Source organism: Rana temporaria, chromosome 2 (genome assembly GCF_905171775.1).
Source record: "Rana temporaria chromosome 2, aRanTem1.1, whole genome shotgun sequence".
Classification (NCBI taxonomy): domain Eukaryota; kingdom Metazoa; phylum Chordata; class Amphibia; order Anura; family Ranidae; genus Rana; species Rana temporaria.
The window spans coordinates 198,687,547-198,706,120 of NC_053490.1; the positions used below are offsets into that span (position 1 = coordinate 198,687,547).

An 18,574-nucleotide genomic window follows, 5' to 3' on the forward strand; every position below is an offset into this window, starting at 1 on the left:
GGCAGATATAAAACCACCATTTAGTTCAGTATTGACTTGGAAACATTTTATGACGAGTAGCATTATTTGTTTATTTGAAAAAATTGTGTATACTGGTATTTAAAATGCTGTAAATTTCATATGATCTACAGTATGCCACCTGCCGAGCTCTAAACTTCATGTTTGAAGTACAGCTATACAATACATTTTGTGATCCTTGAGAACAGAATAGATCTTTACCTAAATAACAGGACTATAGGTATCGCCTTCTAGTAACATTTTTATTATTAATCCAAGAATATGTAATTATGTGTGTATTTGCGTGTATTCTACTTCGGCAGATTGTAATTCTTTCATATTCAGAAAAATAATTCACTTGAGATTTTTCAGGTTTCTGTAAGGGCCTTTTCACACAGGCATTTTGATCAGGTCTGCCTGTCAGTGTTTCAGATGGACCTGATCAGATGTTTCATGTAGCTCTATGGACCTTCTTTTTTTCTTACCTAAATGTGACCAATTGGTGGTAACCTGATGTCCACCAGGCACAGATGTAAAAAAAAAAAAGACATCTGTCCTGCTCCGCTCCAGTTCAGCATGGGGTTTTGCTTATGGGTCCCTTGCTGATCAGAGCAGACTCTGCTCCATGTGAAAGGACCCCAGTGTGTACTGCATTTATTTTTTGTGGAATGTGCCTCTCATGGCTTTTTCAACAGACATGCACGTTACAAGTAGCCCATGCCATTTTTGCTATGCCCAGCTAACTACTTTGTGACATTGCTGAGGCACACAGATACAGAAGCATAGAGTCCGTTTTACTGTGGAGGTCAATAATTGGTTCTTCAGCTGCAAATGAACTTGCAAAATGCAACAAAAATGTTCTTATTCCCCACTGTGAAGTTTGAAATGAATGGAAGCATTCAGTGAAAATGAACAGCCTTTAGTGTATTCACTGAATAAAACATCAAGGCTTCCTGTTAATGCTGTCCAGTCACTGAAACAGGCACAGTCAGAAATGGGAACATTTAACTTTTGGAAATGTATGCTGAGTCTGTCCGTCCATTATATTAAGTCGAGACAACAATTTTAACATTGCCTGTACATTGATGATGCAAAAATTTATGGTGAAAGTGTGGGTAGAAGTTCTCAGGAATTATGTATGTCATCTGTTGGTGTTATTGATATTTCCACGGTAAGTTGAAATTATATTGGAGCACATATTATACTACATATTCTACGCATATTATACTGGAGTACAGCATTAGTGTGGTAATAATAAGGTATTGTGATAAATCAAAAAAATGTCCACTACTCAGTCAGCATCTAAACTAATCGGGCAACATAAGTCCTAATACTACTACTTTATGAGCCATTTACAAAACTCTGGTTTTAAAAAAATATATATATAAAACTCTCCGTGTGTGTGTGTGTGTGTGTGTGTGTGTGTGTGTGTGTGTGTGTGTGTGTGTTCTTAGTGGTTGTAAAGTCTAAACATCTTATACCTTTTTTTTTTTTAAAGCGTTTGTTAACCAAAAAATAAATGTAGGTCCTGTTCCTTTAAAGCATGTTGTACAGCACAGTGCTTTTGCTGTGTCATTTGGCCCCCTTTAACACCTACAAAACCTGGATATAGAGAAATTGGTTTTGAGGTCCCCAAACCAGAGAGCCAAAGAAGGGGGGGGGGGTGGGGCCTGGTTCTGTCCTCCCCCTTGTAAACTGACCACGGTATACCACGGCTGCTGATCCCTGACAACGTGGTCAGTTTACGTGTCTCTGTCATCCGCAGCCTGCTACCTGTCTCCTACGTCCTCTCCCACCCCCTCCTTCCTGTCTGTGAGCTCCGTGTCCCTGCTCGCCCCCTCCCCTTTTGCTGCTTAAATTGGGGTACAATTTACATTATCCTCTTGGTTGATGAATTTAAAGTGGTTGTAAACCTGGATAACAAAAAAATAAACACCTGCAAGACAAAGCCATAATGAGCTAGTATGACTAGCATACTAGGTCATTATGCATTTCTTACTTTATATCAAAGCTGTCCTCGTCTCCCCCTCCGGCCGCAGACATCGCTCCACAGATACCCGGAAGGTTACTTTTATTTTTATATTTTAAGCCTAGAATAAGGCTTACCTCTAGGTACTGTACATATCTCCTAAACGTGCGCTGTTTGGGAGATATTTACTGTATACTGTCATTGGCTCTGAAGGAACGGCCGCCTGTGCCGTTTCTTCAGAAGTGTGTGCCATGACTGGTGGCATGCCAGTTTTACAGCCGGAGTCTGCAGCCCTGGAAGCAAGGTGGGCATAGATGGATGCCGCCTCCAACGGGGAAGATGCAGGCTTTGTTTGCAGGTAAGTGTCACATAATGTGGTAGTATGTGATGCATACTTGCACATTTATGCCTTTTTACTTTGCAGGGAAGAAAAAACAAAAACAAAAAAAAAACCAATTAGTTTACTTCCTCTTTAAGTGCAACTGCAGACAAAACGTTGGCTCTCATGCACACCGGGCTTTTAAAAATGCCTTTCTCCTAAAAAAGGGAAAAGCATCTTTAAAAACTTGCCTAAAGCAATTTAAATGTGTTCAAGGGCATCAAGCATTTGGGCTTTCGTTTCATTGGCCAAAATATTAATTCTCTATTGTAATGGCACGTTGGGCGGGTTTTTTTTTTTGCCCAAATGTTCCTCGCTCAACACAATTTTGGCACATTCAGATTTTTGCCCCTAAACACCCCTGCCTTTTTAAATGCCTGTAAACACCTAGGGGTTCGTGGACACATAGGCTAACATAGAAGAGCATTTAGAGCAGTATTTTGGAGATGCATGTGCCTGGCGGCCGCGATGTCCGCCAGGTGCCCGCGATCGGTGGTGACAGCAGGGACGTGGAGCTCTGTGTGTAAACACGGAGCTACACGTCCTGTCGGGGAGAGAGGAGACCGATCTGTGTCCCTTGTACATAGGGACACAGCATCGGTCACCTCCCCCAGTCAGTCCCCTCCCCCCACACAGTTAGAACACACCCAGGATACACATTTAACCCCTTCTTCACCCCCCTAGTGTTAACCCCTTCACTGCCAGTCACATTTATACAGTAATTAGTTCATTTTTATAGCACTGATCGCTGTATAAATGTGAATGGTCCCAAAATTGTGTCAAAAGTGTCCGATACGTCGGCCGCAATATCGCAGGCCTGACAAAAATAAATAAATCATAAATCTATCCCCTATTTTGTAGGCGCTATAACTTTTGCGCAAACCAATCAATTTTCCCCCATTGCGATTTTTTTTTTTTTTTAACAAAAATATGTAGAAGAATACGTATCGGCCTAAACCGAGTGATATTTTTTTTTTTTTTTTTTTAAATGGGATATTATTATAACAAAAAGTAAAAAATATTGTGTGTTTTTTTTTTCTCAAAATTTTCTGTCTTTTTATGTTTATAGCGCAAAAAATTAAAATCGCAGAGATGATCAAATACCACCAAAAGAAAGCTCTATTTGTGGGAAAAAATTGATAAAAATATAATTTGGGCACAGTGTTGTATGACCGCGCAATTGTCATTCAAAATGCGTCAGCGCTGAAAGCTGAACATTGGTCTGGGCACGAAGGGGGTTTAAGTGCCCAGTAATGAAGTGGTTAAATATCTCATCCTAATTTTTACTAAAAGTATGATTTTAAATGTATTCCTTGGCTAATATAGGACCACCCTTTAACGTTATAGAATCTAGTAGCATTATTACACCATGCTAGTGAAAAGTACTTTATGTAATGTGACAACATCGTTTTGGATTATGATAGTTTAATACTTCCTCCTTCCCTGTGTTTGTATTTTGGCATATGATTTAATACAAGGATCCTCAAACTACGGCCCTCCAGCTGTTGTAGAACTACACATCCCATGAGTCATTGTAACATACTGACATTCACAGACATGACTAGGCATGATGGGAATTGTAGTTCCTGAATAACTGGAGGGCCGTAGTTTGAAGACCCATGATCTAATAAATATATTTTGATCTTTGCAGGTGCTACAAAACATTCTAGAAACTGAGACTGAGTATTCCAAGGAGATACAGAATTTGTTATCCAATTACCTTCGTCATTTACAATCCAGTGAAAAGTAAGATTTCTTACCTTTTGAGTAAGAAAATATTGTGTTTAATACGATCATTGTTTAATTTTACAAGCTTTGTTGCACGCTGGATTAAAAGTCTAAAATAAATTGAGCTAAAATAGTTTTGTCTATTTAGAGCTACTATAAACTGACCATACACTATACAATCTAATGGTAGAATCGCCTTCAGATCGAACAACTATGTAATATAAGGGTTTACGCAATTGGATTCAAATTTGAATAAATTGTTTGCTTAGGTTTGTCTTTACATTGCATAGCTTTGTGAAAATTAAAGTAGGTTGTAGAAAAAATTTACAGTCGTATTGTAGTGTGCATGATTCATTTTTAGACATTTCTCCCCAGTTTAACCCCCTGGGCTCAGGTGCTTTTAATGTTGGTACTCTTATGCAAGTGATAACCAGTTACTTATTAGGAATTTACATGCTTCCATTTGCTTACATGCTGAAACAAAATCTGGGCTCATTTGGTTAAAGCTGGTAAAAACGAGCATTATTTGTACGGCACAGCAAAAACGAATCAGATGGTCAGATTGCATAGGCCATTACGGACAGGTAAAATTGAGATAACACATTATATTTGCTACACATTCTTATTCACATTGCATAATCAAAAGAAAAAACTGCTGCTTACGTTTTGTTTACTCTTTTTTTTTTTTTTTTTTTTTTTAAACTCCACAACTGAAGTTTTCTTCTGGGACTGGAGAGTTGATGTTCACCATAATTAACCCTGTCTGTACTATTTTGGCAGATTTAATTATCAGTTGTAAACTAGATTTAAACGCCTCCTTCTCAGCTTCCTGTCATTTGAAATTGTTCAGACTATCTTGCAGTATGAACATAGGCCCGTCCAAACACACACCTGGAAATGTAGGAAACATTGTTTTAAAAATTAATTTTAGGTATGCTGTGTGAATGGGGACACATAATAAACATATAGTAAATGTTCTGGATTTCTCAGAAGAAATAAGGACATTGAAAAGCAAAATGGAAGGATGAGGTAAGTGAAGGAGGACTGCACTAAGGTAAAGGACGCTATTTAGGGAAAAATATTTACCTTTACAACCCCTTTTAAGTCAGTTGTTTCTTGATGTCAACTTGTAAGATGTTTGGTCCTCAGACTTCACCATTGCAATTTCATTGGTCATAAATACCGGACAATTTTTTAAATCTTAGGCAAGACATAAGCGCAGAGATAAGTGTTTCAGTATACAAACATTCCCACCTTTACACATTTCTCAACTTTGATGTAAGCTTAATTGATATATGTGCATCAAACTATTTAATTTGCTTTTGATTGTTTATAACCCTAGGGTATGTTCCTGAGCTAATATTGTATAACTAGCTCTAAAGTATGGATAATATATTTTCTATGGTAATAAATTTCCTTACACATGTGTTTCTTTAAGGCTTAGTCCAACTAGTATCTCTAACTTAATCGGAAACCTGGAGGAGATTTGCGCCTTCCAGCAGATGTTGGTCCAGTCTTTGGAAGAATGTACCAAGTAAGTTCCCCCCTCCCATGTGTAGCTCAGTAGTATCCATGCCAATTTTAAGTAAACAATTCCTAGATTCAGCAGGAAAACTTAGGAGTTTGGTTTAGTTCTTATGAAGGTTGCAGTTGTCAAAATGGATTTTTGGGAATAATGTACTACTAGCTATAAAAAACATCCTTCAACCCTTCCTTCAACATCCTTCAAAACAAAAATGATCATGAAGATTTTCAAGACCACTGTAAATAGTGGTCTTCAAAATCCTCATATCCATTTTTTTAAGCTTTGGTATGCACTGGTTTACTCAACAATGACTTTTAACTGCTTACAAATAAATGATTTTTAAAAGTTTTTTTTTCTAGCACATATGGCTTTTTTTTTCCATTTGTGCTTAATACAGGAATCTTACATATGCATAGGTTTTTATACATCTCTCCATGCTGTATGGCACATATGCATCAATGGCAGCTGAGGTTTTTGTGATGCGGGCCCGTGCACTCCCAGCACATTGAGCTGTTGCAAACAGCTCATGGTCTGATTAAAATTGGGTGGCTGTCTGGATGGGCTTCTGATCATGTAACCACTGTGACAGCCAATCACCGTAATCGTGAAGTCTGTCCCGCCTCCCTATTAGGCATCTTTTTCATTAACAACTAAAAATGAAAAAAAAAAAATACTCCCTGTTGTGCTAACCCTCAATTAATGTGAATACAAATCAAATAACCTGATTATATAAAAACTGATACAATCTAAAACAGAGTCCCAATTGTGACAGATATGTGAATGCAAGTCCAACATAAACTGTGAAGTGACGGTTATTCACTCGTGTAAGTTGATAACCATGGCTTGAAGACAAAGTAGGTATCCACCACCCAATAGATTACCAAAAAGCTATGACCTTATGAGACGAAGGTCAGACAACACCTCTGTTTGCCAGCTGGTGTTTCTGTGTTGTGTTATTTAAACACAATTTTAATGTGAACCTTCAATCTTTGTTTTAATAAAGACTTGGTTTTATGGGTACACACTATGTGGATTTTTCTCTACCCTTTGGGTACATATAATCCTCTGATCGAGAATTTAAAGAGGCACCCTAGGTGACAAGCGGCATCAATTCTAATCTTATTAGAGAGAAAAAAATGGCCTTTAAAAATTATAAAGCGGAGGGGGCATTATCAGCATTCCAACAGTACAAGGCATGAAGAATGAAATCGGGATGGCTAAAAAAGAACTAGGAGAGACACATAGCAGAGGAGAGTAAAAAAAAATCCCAAGGAATTCTTTTGATTTATTAAAGAGAAACTGCAGTCTGCTCACATTTATAATAAAAACATCTTTGCCAGTCTGAAGCTTCCCTCCAACCACTTTGCATATACATTTTTTTGACAGTACTGTGATTCTGTACTTGCCAAATATGCTGCAGAATTCTCCCTCCGCTAAGTCTGGCTGCATCCCTTTTAACTGTGGGCAGCTGAAGCTGCTGCCTGTTCACTTCCTGGATTTACAGACACACACCTCCAGCTCTACAGCTCACATTTGGCCCTCTTATGACTCGCACCCCCCCTCCCTGACATACTCTCACAAGAGTGAGAGATGGAGCTGTGCATGATGTCATAAGCCTAGGCTAATGACAAGAAAAAGTAAGTGGGCTGTATAAGGTATTTACTGGCCGAAAAAAATGTTTTACTACCTAAAGTTAAAACAACAAAGCAGGGAGCTGCGGTGGCTCAACGCGATTGGCACTGCGCTGACAAGCCATTCACCTCTGCAGCTAGGGGTTCGGATCCCGGTCTCAGCTACATGTGAATTGAGTTTGGTGGTCTCAGCCCAGCTCCCAGTGGGTGTGCTATGCGAGGTAAGCCTGCGCTTAGTACGCCCACCCCCCCCCCCTCCCACAAAAACCACCACACTTACACGCACTCTAAATTGGGTTAACATGCACGCACTTTGACCACGCGGTCTCTAAAAAGAGAGGCGAAGGACTAACGGGGCTGGTTGAGCGGGCTAAATCCTCTCACTCCCTTATAGGGAGTCCCTCTGCCCCGTTGGGCTTCAGAGCAGGTAGGGCGGGCTGTGTGGGAGGACCCCCTCACACACCCACCATTGCCACCCGGGGCATGGAAAAAGGTGGCAGATTGCCTCTGGGGGAGGCCTGCCTACTCCAAACTCCTGCAGTCCGGCTCCTCTCTCGAGTACACGCACAAAATACACTTTAGAAAAAAAAACAACAAAGCAGAAGATTTATTGTATGGAAAGATGAAAGGTCCGCTCTAACAGTAAAAAAATAAAATCGGAGCACATTGCCCACATAAAAGACAATGATGGGATGATGGCTACAGATAACACAGTAAGCAACTGTACTAAATGATGTACTGACCGTCAACAACAGAATTGTTAGTAACACATCACATAATATACCCTTGTGGCTAACAGAGGCTGGAATCGAAGGAAAGACTTGATAAGCTTAACACAAACAAATCACCAGGACCAGATGGCTTACACCCGAGAGTTCTCAAAGGACTCAGTCGGGTTATATCTAGACCATTGTTCCTAATCTTTACGGACAGCATACTGACAGGAATTGTATCAGCTGATTAGAGAAAAGCCAATGTGGTAACAATATTCAAAAAAGGGCATAAACATATTCCTGGAAGCTGCAGGCCAGTCAGCCTAACATCAATAGTGGGTATATTATTTGAGGGGGCGATAAGGGACTATATCTAAGAATTTGTTGATGAAAACAGTATCATTAGTAGCATGGATTTACAAAGGGTCGTTCTTGCCAGGCCAATCTGTTAACATTCTACGAGGAAGTGAGCTGCCATCTAGATAGGGGAAGGCCTGTGGATATGGTGTATATCTGGATTTTGCAAAAGCATGCGATACAATTCCCAATAAACTATTAATCTACAAGGTCTGCAGGCCTAAACCATAAGGCTTGTTTTTGGATAGAAAACTGGTTACAGGGGTGCGTCCAAAGAGTAGTGATAAATAACGTGCACTCAGACTGGTCTGGAGTGGTATGTGAAGTACCACAAGATTCTGTCTTGGGACCAATTTTGTTTAATTTATTCATAAATGATATAGAGCAGGGATATGCAATTAGCGGACCTCCAGCTGTTGCAGAACTACAAGTCCCATGAGGCATAGCAAGACTCCAGCCACAAGCATGGCACCCAGAGGCATGATGGGACTTGTAGTTTTGTTGGAGGTCCGCTAATTGCATATTCATGATATAGAGGATAGGATAAATAGCCAAATCTCAGTTTTTGGGGGGGCAATACAAAAATAAGCAGGGCAATAAGACCTTAATAAAATAATGGAGTAGGCAACTACATGGCAAATGAGGTTTCATTGTGGAGAAATTTAAAATAATGCACCTGGGGGCTATAACATAAATACAAACTACTCACGGGGGGGGGGGGGGGGTTGAGACTCTCTGGGGCAGTCAAGGATGGAGAAAAGATCTGGGGGCCCCCAGTGCAAGATAGCCTGTGCAATAGCATGCAATGTCAAGCTGCAGCTACCAAAGCTGACAGACTATTATAATGCATAAAAAAGGAATATACTCCAGAGATAAAACTATAATCCTGCCACTTTATAAAACTCTGGTCCGACCACATCTGAAATATTCCAGATCAGTCCTCAGAAGAGATGTGCTGGAACTGGAGAGAGTCCAAAGAAGGGCAACTAATTTAATAAGAGTACTGGAGGACCTCAAATACGAGGACCAACAACAAGTACTACATTTATTCTCACTGGATAAGAGACACTTGAGAGGGACATAATAGCGATTTACAAATATCTCAATGGTCATCCCTGCATAGGAAAAAAGCTATTCAATCTTGGGGGGGCCAGTGGGGGTGTGTGAGAGGAACGGGCCACACAAGGAGATTGGAGGCGATGCGGTTTAACGTTAAGCTGCGCAGGGTTTTTTTCACTGTCGGGGTGATAGAAATGTGGAACTCTTCTCTTCCACAAGTGGTGGTGTCAGCAGGGGAGTATTGATATTTTTAAAAGACACTTGGATGTGCAACACTGGTTAAACTGGATGGACTGTTGTCTTTATTCAACCTTACTAAGTAACTATGCAATACCAGGAGGATCCAAGATCAAAGGCTTTCCAATTAGCCCTTTTGGGGTAGAGGCGTTGTCTGACCTTCCTATCAAGGTCATGGCTTTTTGGTAAGCCGTGGTGGATTCCATACTCTGTCTTCAAGCCACTGTTACCACCTTTTTCTTACCTGAGTGAATAACCATCACTTTACCGTTTTTTCACAAATCAAACACTAAAACCAGCGCTCATGAGACTTAAAAATACATATAGGCTTAATAGCAAAAATCGAAAAAATATGTCCATTTATTAAATAACAATTGGATATGATAGATCCAATCCAAACATAAATGAAAATAAAGATTATCTATATGATAGTAATCACAACTTGCAGTTCACAATTGATAGTGCTGACATCCACAAAGAACACAGCATCGCCTATAGGGCAGTCCTTTCTGGTAGTCAACTCTTTCTGCCATAGGCAGCCCTGTATTTTCTGCTTAGTGTTAGGAGTTTAGACCTAGCTCACTACTGGAACCTGTGTTTATCAAGCTGTTTCCCCCTTTTTTTTTTCTGGATTTTTTTTCAGAGAGTATCTTCTATTAACAGCCAGTCTGGATAATCTAGATTCAGCAGTCACCCCAGCCTGGCCAGCAAGCACATGCGGACCTCTAGCTACATGCAGGGTCAGCTGTGATGGTTCCATCCTGGACTGAAACAGCTAATGAGATAAAAGTCTTGTGGGGATACATGACTAGGCATCTTACATCTGAATGGATTCCATCTTAAAATGTTGTACTTTCACAAAGCAGTTCAGGGCCTTAAAGTTCAGTATCAGATGGACTCATTTTTTTGGTCTGGCCTCCGATCCCCGGGTGTTTTACCATTTTGCTGACTCGGGTCCTCGTGTTGCTGAGATTGCCCTGACTGGCTGTCTGAACAACTGCCTCCTGCAAGCAGAGTCTCACTCTGTGCTGATGGACAACTTGGCGATCACCATGCACACTCTACAGGAGTTCCAGCTTAACCTAAAGAAGCTTGCTCTGACCCCATCTGGGCATCTCAAATATCTGGGGCTGATCCTTAATGTGGCACAGGCCAAGGCGTTACTTCCGCTGGTCAATCTTTGGAAACTCTGGACTGCGGTTCATTTGCTGCTGTCCTATCTTTATTTTTGCATGCAAGTTCTGAGCCTCATGGTGTCCACCCGAGGCAGTCCCATATGCTCAGCTTCACACGATCGTCCTGCAGAAGGAAATATTCTCCAAGTAGGACAATCTCCTAGGTCCTTGGACAACCAGATCCACGTGGGACAAGGTTGGCTTGGGGCCGGTCGATGCCGACAGAGTATTGGCTCTGTATAAATGTCCTGAAGCTACAGGCGATCAGACTATTTTAACTCAATGGACAGAAATTCTTTGAGGGTGCCTGATCAGGATTCAATCAGACAACGCCATAGCAGTGGCCTATGTCAATCTCCAAAGCAGGACAAGGAGCTTGGCAGTGGCACTGGAAGCCTCACACGTTCTTCCGTGAGCGGAACTTCACATGCCGGCTATCTCTGCCGTTCACATCCTGGGTATAGAGAACTGGTAGGTTGACTACCTTAGCCATCAGTTGCTGGATCAGGGACAGTGGTCTCTGCACCCAGATGTTTCATCAGATCTGCCTATGATGTGCATCTAAAACATGGATCTTCTGGCATCCTGTCTCAACAAGATTCATGGCAAGAAAAAGGGATCCTCTCACTAATGTGACACACTCTCTGGTGGTGCCATAGAGTTATTATCTGCTCGATTACACCTTTCTTTCTCTCAAGCTTTTTCTCTGTCTGCTGGGCAGAATCGAGACTGAACGGATCCCAATCATTCTCCAAGCTTTGGATTTGGCCTCGTCGACCCTGGTATGCTGACAAAGATCTCCTCCTTTGCCAGAAGATCTTCTGTCCCAAGGACCAATCTAACACTATGCTTTACCTTTGCTGGCTTTAAAGGCAGGTTCTGAGACAGGGGGTTGCCAACCTCTGTCATTCATACCACGTTTAAGGCGCTTAAAGCCACCTCTCGCAAGATTTACCATCACACCTAGCTGGCCTATATATCTAAGGGCTTTCATCTGCGAACCTTTTTTGGTGTCTCGAAATTCAGCCTTTCTCCAATGAGGCTTTGATCATAACCTTGCCCCGAGTACCATTAAGGGCCAGGGTTCTGCCCTTTTGATTTTATTTCAACGTCCTGTGGCCATGCACGTTTTGATCCATACCTTTTTGTTCAAGGGCTTTAGCAGGTAGCTTGTACTGTACGGTGTCCTTGGGACCTGACTTTTGTTCTGTTGGTTCTTCAGAAGCCTGCCTTTGAGAATATATTATATCTTCCCTTGGTCACTCTCTCCCAGAAGGTCACCTTTTTAGTTGCTTTCACATCGGCATGTTACACATAGGAGCTGGCGGCCTTCTCCTGTGAATCTCCCCATTTGGTTTTACATATGGATAAGCTGGTCCTCCTGCTGTGTCCTTCCTTCCAAAATTGGTATCTGATTTTCATGTAAAATGAGGACATCGGCCTTCTATTCCTGTGTCCACATCCTTCACATCCTAAGGGAGTTGAGCTGAAGTCCTTGGATGTGGTTCGAGTATATCGAACCACATCCAAGGCCTCCTTTTCAGCAGTTTCATTCTCTTCTCTTTTTTTTTGGTGATTGCAGATGGCCCTCAAAGGCCTGTCAGCCTCCTGCTACTATTTCTCGATTGACTGTGGTACTGTGGTTTAGCCCCATGCCTTTAGGAGTCTAGCTCCTCCCTCCCCGTCACAGGCATCTGTATCTCAAGTTTACAAGGCGACTACCTGGTTGTCTGTGCACACATTCTCTTTTGGATGTGTGTTTCACCCGCTAGCTTTTGCAGACAAGGGTTTGAGATTACTCTGGGGGATTTTGTGTTTACCCACAACTCATCAAAGCACTGCTTTGAGACGTGCCTACAGTCAAGATTAAGAAGAGCTGTGTCCAAGGAATGCAAGAGGAAACAGGATTTTTACTTCCATTTCAATACCATTCTCCAAGATCATTGAGGACACACAGCGCCCATCGTTTTCTGTTATTTTGTTTTTTAACACTGTCCTGCTTTGTGAGATTTGACTACCAGACTACAGCACATAAATTCCCTTGACTCCAGATTCTCTTTTCATTGTTTTTTATATGTTAAAATGAGAAATAAACAGCTCTCCTGGCTGACATAAAGTCCAAGTTCTGTGCAACCCCCCCCCCCCCCCCTTTCCTACTTGCACCTTTATTCTTTATCTTGCCTATCTACTTCTATTGTAGATACCCTCTGTTGGCTTGTCAGCCACTAATCAAAGCTATCAGTTTGTTCAGCAGAGTCTGCTGAACAGTTTTGCTATAAGCTCTTGGTCATTAAAGTGACCAAGTTTTTTTTTTTTTTTTTTTTTTTACAATCACTTCAGAAGGATAAAGTGACCCTACAAATTATAGTTATAGTGGCATTGTAGGCGATTTTAGGCATGCTGTTGTATGAGACAGGAAATTGTACACAGTTAAATAAATAATCCTACCCAGCTCTATTGATTACATATAGAAAGCTCTCAATCAATTTTTGATCAGAAAAAGTGACTAGATAAATGCAACCTTTTTTTTCTCTTATAGATTTAAAAATATAAGTGGGTTGTGAAAGTTTGCCTAGATACAGTATATTCATATGTTTATGAAAGCCATTTTTTTTTTTTTTAGAAATTTTCATTTATATGGGCACTGTTTAGTCCCTAAACAACTGCTTTGGATAACCTTGATGCTAATGTTAATAGTGTTGTGCAGATTTTTTTAGTACAGAAAAACACGAACTGAAAATATCTGCAACTAGTACAAATGTTTCTCTGTTAAATTCACTCATGTGTCATAAAGACTTTGTTTTTATTCTGTATAAACATGCATTTACTTTTTGGTTTCCACCCTAGATTGCCTGAGGGTCAACAGAGGGTTGGAGGATGTTTTATGAACCTGATGCCGAAGATGAAGAATCTTTATATAGCTTATTGTGCCAATCACCCTTCTGCTGTAAATGTACTTACACAACATAGGTAAGATTTTAATATAAGTGAATATTTTTTTTTGATTAAAGGAGAAGTCCAGCCAAAGCTTGTTTGACTGGGCTTTTCCTATGGACTGAATTCCGCTCTCTGCTGACGTCACAGAAATCAGTCCAGGCACTGCATCATTCCGACAATGGAAGTCTGGCTCCGCCAGGTGCCTGGACTGATAACCGTCTCGGCCTCTCAGCGAGCTGCTGAGAGCCTGAGACAGCCGCTCCCCGCCCCTCTACAGCTCAGTGCTCCAGTGAGCGAGGAGGAGCAGAGCAGAGAGCTGCTGATTGATAGTCAGCAGTTCTATGCTCGTGGAGCTGTGAGAACCAAGCCATCGGCAATGTTCGATCGTCCAGTTCTCAATGTAGAGGCCGCAGGGGACAGATGCAGCATCGGTAAGTATGAATAGGGAAAAACCCCCAAACCCATACGTCTTTTAAACAGATACTAAAATGTATATATGTTTTTATTTGATGTATGTTTTAATCTGTTTTCTGTTGAGCGGAAATAGTGTTTTGAGACTATATTATTTTAAATGAAATACCATGATTCTGTTACCTTTTTGTTTGCAAGGTATAGGTGTTCCAGAAATTTACGTTTGAGTGCAAGTGGAACTATACTCCACCTTGGCTCCAGCAATGGGACATCCTGAAGCTCCCCGCCAGCTGCTGACTCCTTCGAGCGAACGGCTTCCGGGTATTGAATGCCGTTTGCTTCCATTGCTTGGGCAGGAAAACATCACTCCTGTATATGCGCAGGTGTTCCGTTGGCTCCGGCCATGTTGCATTTCTGCAGTGAGCTGTGCATGCGCAGCTCGCCATACAGGGGCAGACTGGTAGGTAAATTTAATGCGGACAAGACAAAGCATGTCTCTTCTGAATTAAAAATCCTGCCTTTTTGCCCATTTTTATTTAGTACCTAAAATTCCACTTTAACATGGCCACAGCAAACAGATTTATTAAGAAACGTGTCAGATGCTCAATTGGCTGCTTCTTTAATCCCCTTCACGGTTTGAACCATTTTTCATTTTTGTACACATAATATAATGCCTATTGTAGGCCTGAATGTTGCTTGAACCTCTAAAAACATATCTTTCTGAAAGTAGAGGTCCTTTAGAATAAAATGTCAGTAGTTGCAATTGTTACATAAAACTTTTCTTCATGTTTATCAAATCTACACTGATCAGCGATAACAATATGATACGATCACTGACAAGTAAAATGAATAACATTGATCATCTTGTTACAATGGCATCTGAAAATGGGTTGGATATACTAAGCAGTACGTGAACATGTTTTCCCTGAAGCTGCGTTAAAAGCAGAAAAGAATTTGAGCGAAATTGTAATGGCTAAACAACTGGGTCAGAGCTTCTCCAAAACGGCAGCTCTATTGTGGGATGTTTGTGGTCTGCAGTGATATGGACCTACCAAAAGTGGTCTAAGAAAAGAAAACTGGTGATTCAGTGACTGTGTCATGAGCAGTCAGAGTTCATTGGTGCATGTGGGGAACAAATGCCTGTGTATTATGATCAATTTGAGCTACTATAGATTAAATTGCTGAAAACTTTAATGCTAGCTCCAAAAGAGAGGTTTTAGAACACAGTGCTGTGTTGCCGCAGATCGGTCAAGGTGCCAATGCTAACCCATGTCCACAGCTAAAGGTGCCTATAATGGGCACATAAGCGTCAGAACTGGACTAAGGAGCAAAGGAAGAAGGTGGACTGGCATTATGAATTCAAGGATTTCAGGGTGTTGACTTTGCCTCCAAATTCTCCAGATCTTAATCTTACTTTAAGGAAAATCGGTGACAGGATCATGGGCGGTTAAGGCTCGTTGATGCACTTGAGGAGTGAAGACTGCCCCTTGTAGTCTGATCCAATAGAATAGGTACTGTAGCTCAGATTGTTAAAAAAGTTGATGCCGTTTCTGGTAGAAAGGTGTCAGAACAAACAGTGCACAGCAGTTTTGTTACGTATGGGCTTCCATAGCTGCAGGCTGCTCGGGGTGCCCATGTTGACCTGTGTCCACAGCCAAAAGTGCCTACAATAAGCACATGATCATCAGAACTGGACCACAGAGTAATGGAAGACTGTGTCTTTGAGGTGTTGATTTTGCCTCCAAATTTTCCAATCCAATGTTCTGGCAAAAAAAAAGCACTGAGCCATGGGGAACCTCACAACTTAATGACTGAAGGGATTTACTACTGATTGTTTGGTGCCAGATACCTCAGCATACATTCAGAGGTCTAGTGGAGTCCTCAAATTGTGTGTGCCTGCGAAACAGTAGAAAAACTGCATTACCACCAATTTCTATAGGCCAGGATTTGACAAATTTGCTTGGAATCTAGGATCCAGCCAAAAAAGTTAGGAGCCAGAAAACGCGCCCCGTCCTGCCTAGCTCTAGCGCAGACGCGAACCCATACGTAAGCAGCGCCCGCATATGTAAACGGTGTTCAAACCACACATGTGTGGTATCGCCGCGATCGTTAGAGCGAGAGCAATAATTCTAGCTCTAGACCTCCTCTGTAACTCAAAACATGCAACCTGTAGAATTTTTTAAAACGTCACCTATGGAGATTTTTAAGAGTAAAAATTTGACGCCATTCCACGAGCAGACGCATTTTTGAAGCGTGACATGTTGGGTATCAATTTACTCAGAAACAGCGCTGCCGGAAACAGCACACGCTGCCGGACTTTGCCGGAAAGAAGTCTCCCGCATGCATGCGTGGGAGTGATGACATTGCAGCTCCAGCCACTCACAGCGCTGGAGCCGCGATACCCAGAAGACACGCCAAGGCAACATGTCGGCTCCCTTGCGTGGACCATGTGAGATACCGACGCCTCGTTCTAGGGTAAGTATTTCACAATGAACTAATATGCGGTGCATACTAGCCCATTATGCATTTTGCCTTACAGGTGTATTAAAAAAATAAATACAATTTGGGGGGTATACAACCGCTTTAAAAAGCGTGGGAACATTCTGATGTTTCCAGGGCTTTTTAGGCGTTTCCATACGCTATGAATAAGGCTGGATTCACACCTATGCATTTTTAGTGCATTTTGCAGATTTGCTCTACAGAATGTGATCCATAGGAAACCATGTTAAATGGGCTGCTGTTCAAATCTGCAAAAAGCACTAAAAATGCATAGGTGTGAATCAAGGCTAAGCGCTGTTAAAGTGTGAAACTTGTTAGACCCTTGCCCAGGTCCCTCTGCTTGATGCCTTCTATTTTATCAAGATAAAGCACCCTGCCTCACTGCAAAAATGGTTTGAGAAACACAAGTCTGAAGTACTGACTCCAAATTCTCCAGATCTCAATCCACCGTGAATCTGTGGGATGCACTGGAAAAAAAAAGTCCAATCCATGGAGGCCTCATCTCACAATTTACAGGACTTGTAGGATCTGTTACAGACAGCTTGGTGTCAGATACCACAGCATACCTTCAGAAGTTCAGTGGGGTCCATACTTCTATGGGTTGGCTGTTTTGGCAGTAAAAGAGGGACCTACTCCATATTGTGTGGGTGGTCCTAAAATGATGTATTCCTTTAAAATTGTATCTCAATGTAAATCGCTCTACCTATGTTGCCTTAGGCTGGCTATAAACTAGTAGAATTTTGTTTGAAATTTGTGTTTGTTTTAGCCTAGGTTCACACTGCTGCGAATTCAAAATCGCGGTAAAATGTGCGATTTTACCGCGATTTCACGGCTGCGATTTTGCCGCGATTTTGCCGCAATTTAATTCAAATCGCGGCCCGAAATCGCAAAAAGTAGTACAGGAACTACTTTTTGAAATCGCAGATGCGGCGTCGTACTGATTAGGACAGTGCCATTGCCGACAATTGCCGCCGATTTGAGATGCGATTTGACATGTCAAATCGCATCTCAAATCGTTCCAAATCGTACCCAGTGTGAACCAGGGCTCAAGAACGTTTGTTCAATTTTCTAATTGGTGGGGTCAAATTGATGTTGTTTTTTTACCACAGTTCGAAGGAGCAGGATGGATTTTTTTTTAAACAATTTAGAACGGTGCATGTGGTTTTCGTTCTTGAAATTACGTTAATAAAATGTTAAAAGTAAACAGTACTTTTTTAAATGATATTTGTCCAGTCATTGAATGCACAGAGAATTTTTATATGAACATTCGTATGAATATTTGTACAAATGTTTGATTGAAAATCTTCTACAGTCAGCTTTGTGTAGGTTTACCACATTGATGACATTTTCTGGTAGATGTAATGCTTGTACATTGCATCTAGAGCACAGTGCGGTTTTGCCAAGCTGTGCTGGTTAAACACATATTTGTCAGTTTTGGATTTGTGCTCATTGCCTCCACTTAGTCAACATATAATAATCAAAGACCTTTACCGCTCTATTTGAAGGTAGTTGCTTTGGGCACCAAATAGTTTATCTTTGTGGCACCTAATGCTAAAGTAAAGACACTGCATAGCTAGATATGTTTTGAGCTTCTTACCATGCATATTATGTGTAGTTAGTTAATGCATAGCGTATTTGTGGAGTAACTGAAGCATGGATAAGCAAGGCAGTGACTTCTTTGTGTCTCCCTCTTACTGCTTACTCCGTGCCTGGCTGTGTGCTGGAGAGGTGATGTCATCCTCCCATCAGAATCTAGGAAAAGGAGCCCCAGCCTTCTATCAGAACACAAAACAAACTGCTCATAGTCTGTTGCAGCATTGTGCGTTGGTTCTCTGTACAATGCGGTGCCTGTGTGCCATCCTGAGGCCAGTTAGTGCTGAAAGTTCCTGCTCCATCTACTACAAGCAACAGTCAGCTTCACAAGTGTGAGTTGGATATGACATTTGTGGGAAACGAC

The 18,574-nt window shown here is 41.4% G+C and overlaps 1 protein-coding gene across 2 annotated transcripts in view; it reads left to right on the forward strand.

Moving 5' to 3' along the window:
* Window positions 1–18,574, forward strand: part of ARHGEF7 (Rho guanine nucleotide exchange factor 7) — a 176,444-nt gene that overhangs the window by 84,763 nt on the left and 73,107 nt on the right. For both annotated transcript variants that reach the window (XM_040336224.1, XM_040336225.1), the window contains exons 7-9: window positions 3,997–4,091; window positions 5,512–5,607; window positions 13,618–13,740. In XM_040336224.1, the coding sequence (XP_040192158.1) occupies window positions 3,997–4,091; window positions 5,512–5,607; window positions 13,618–13,740 (314 nt within the window). The remainder of the gene's footprint in view (window positions 1–3,996; window positions 4,092–5,511; window positions 5,608–13,617; window positions 13,741–18,574) is intronic.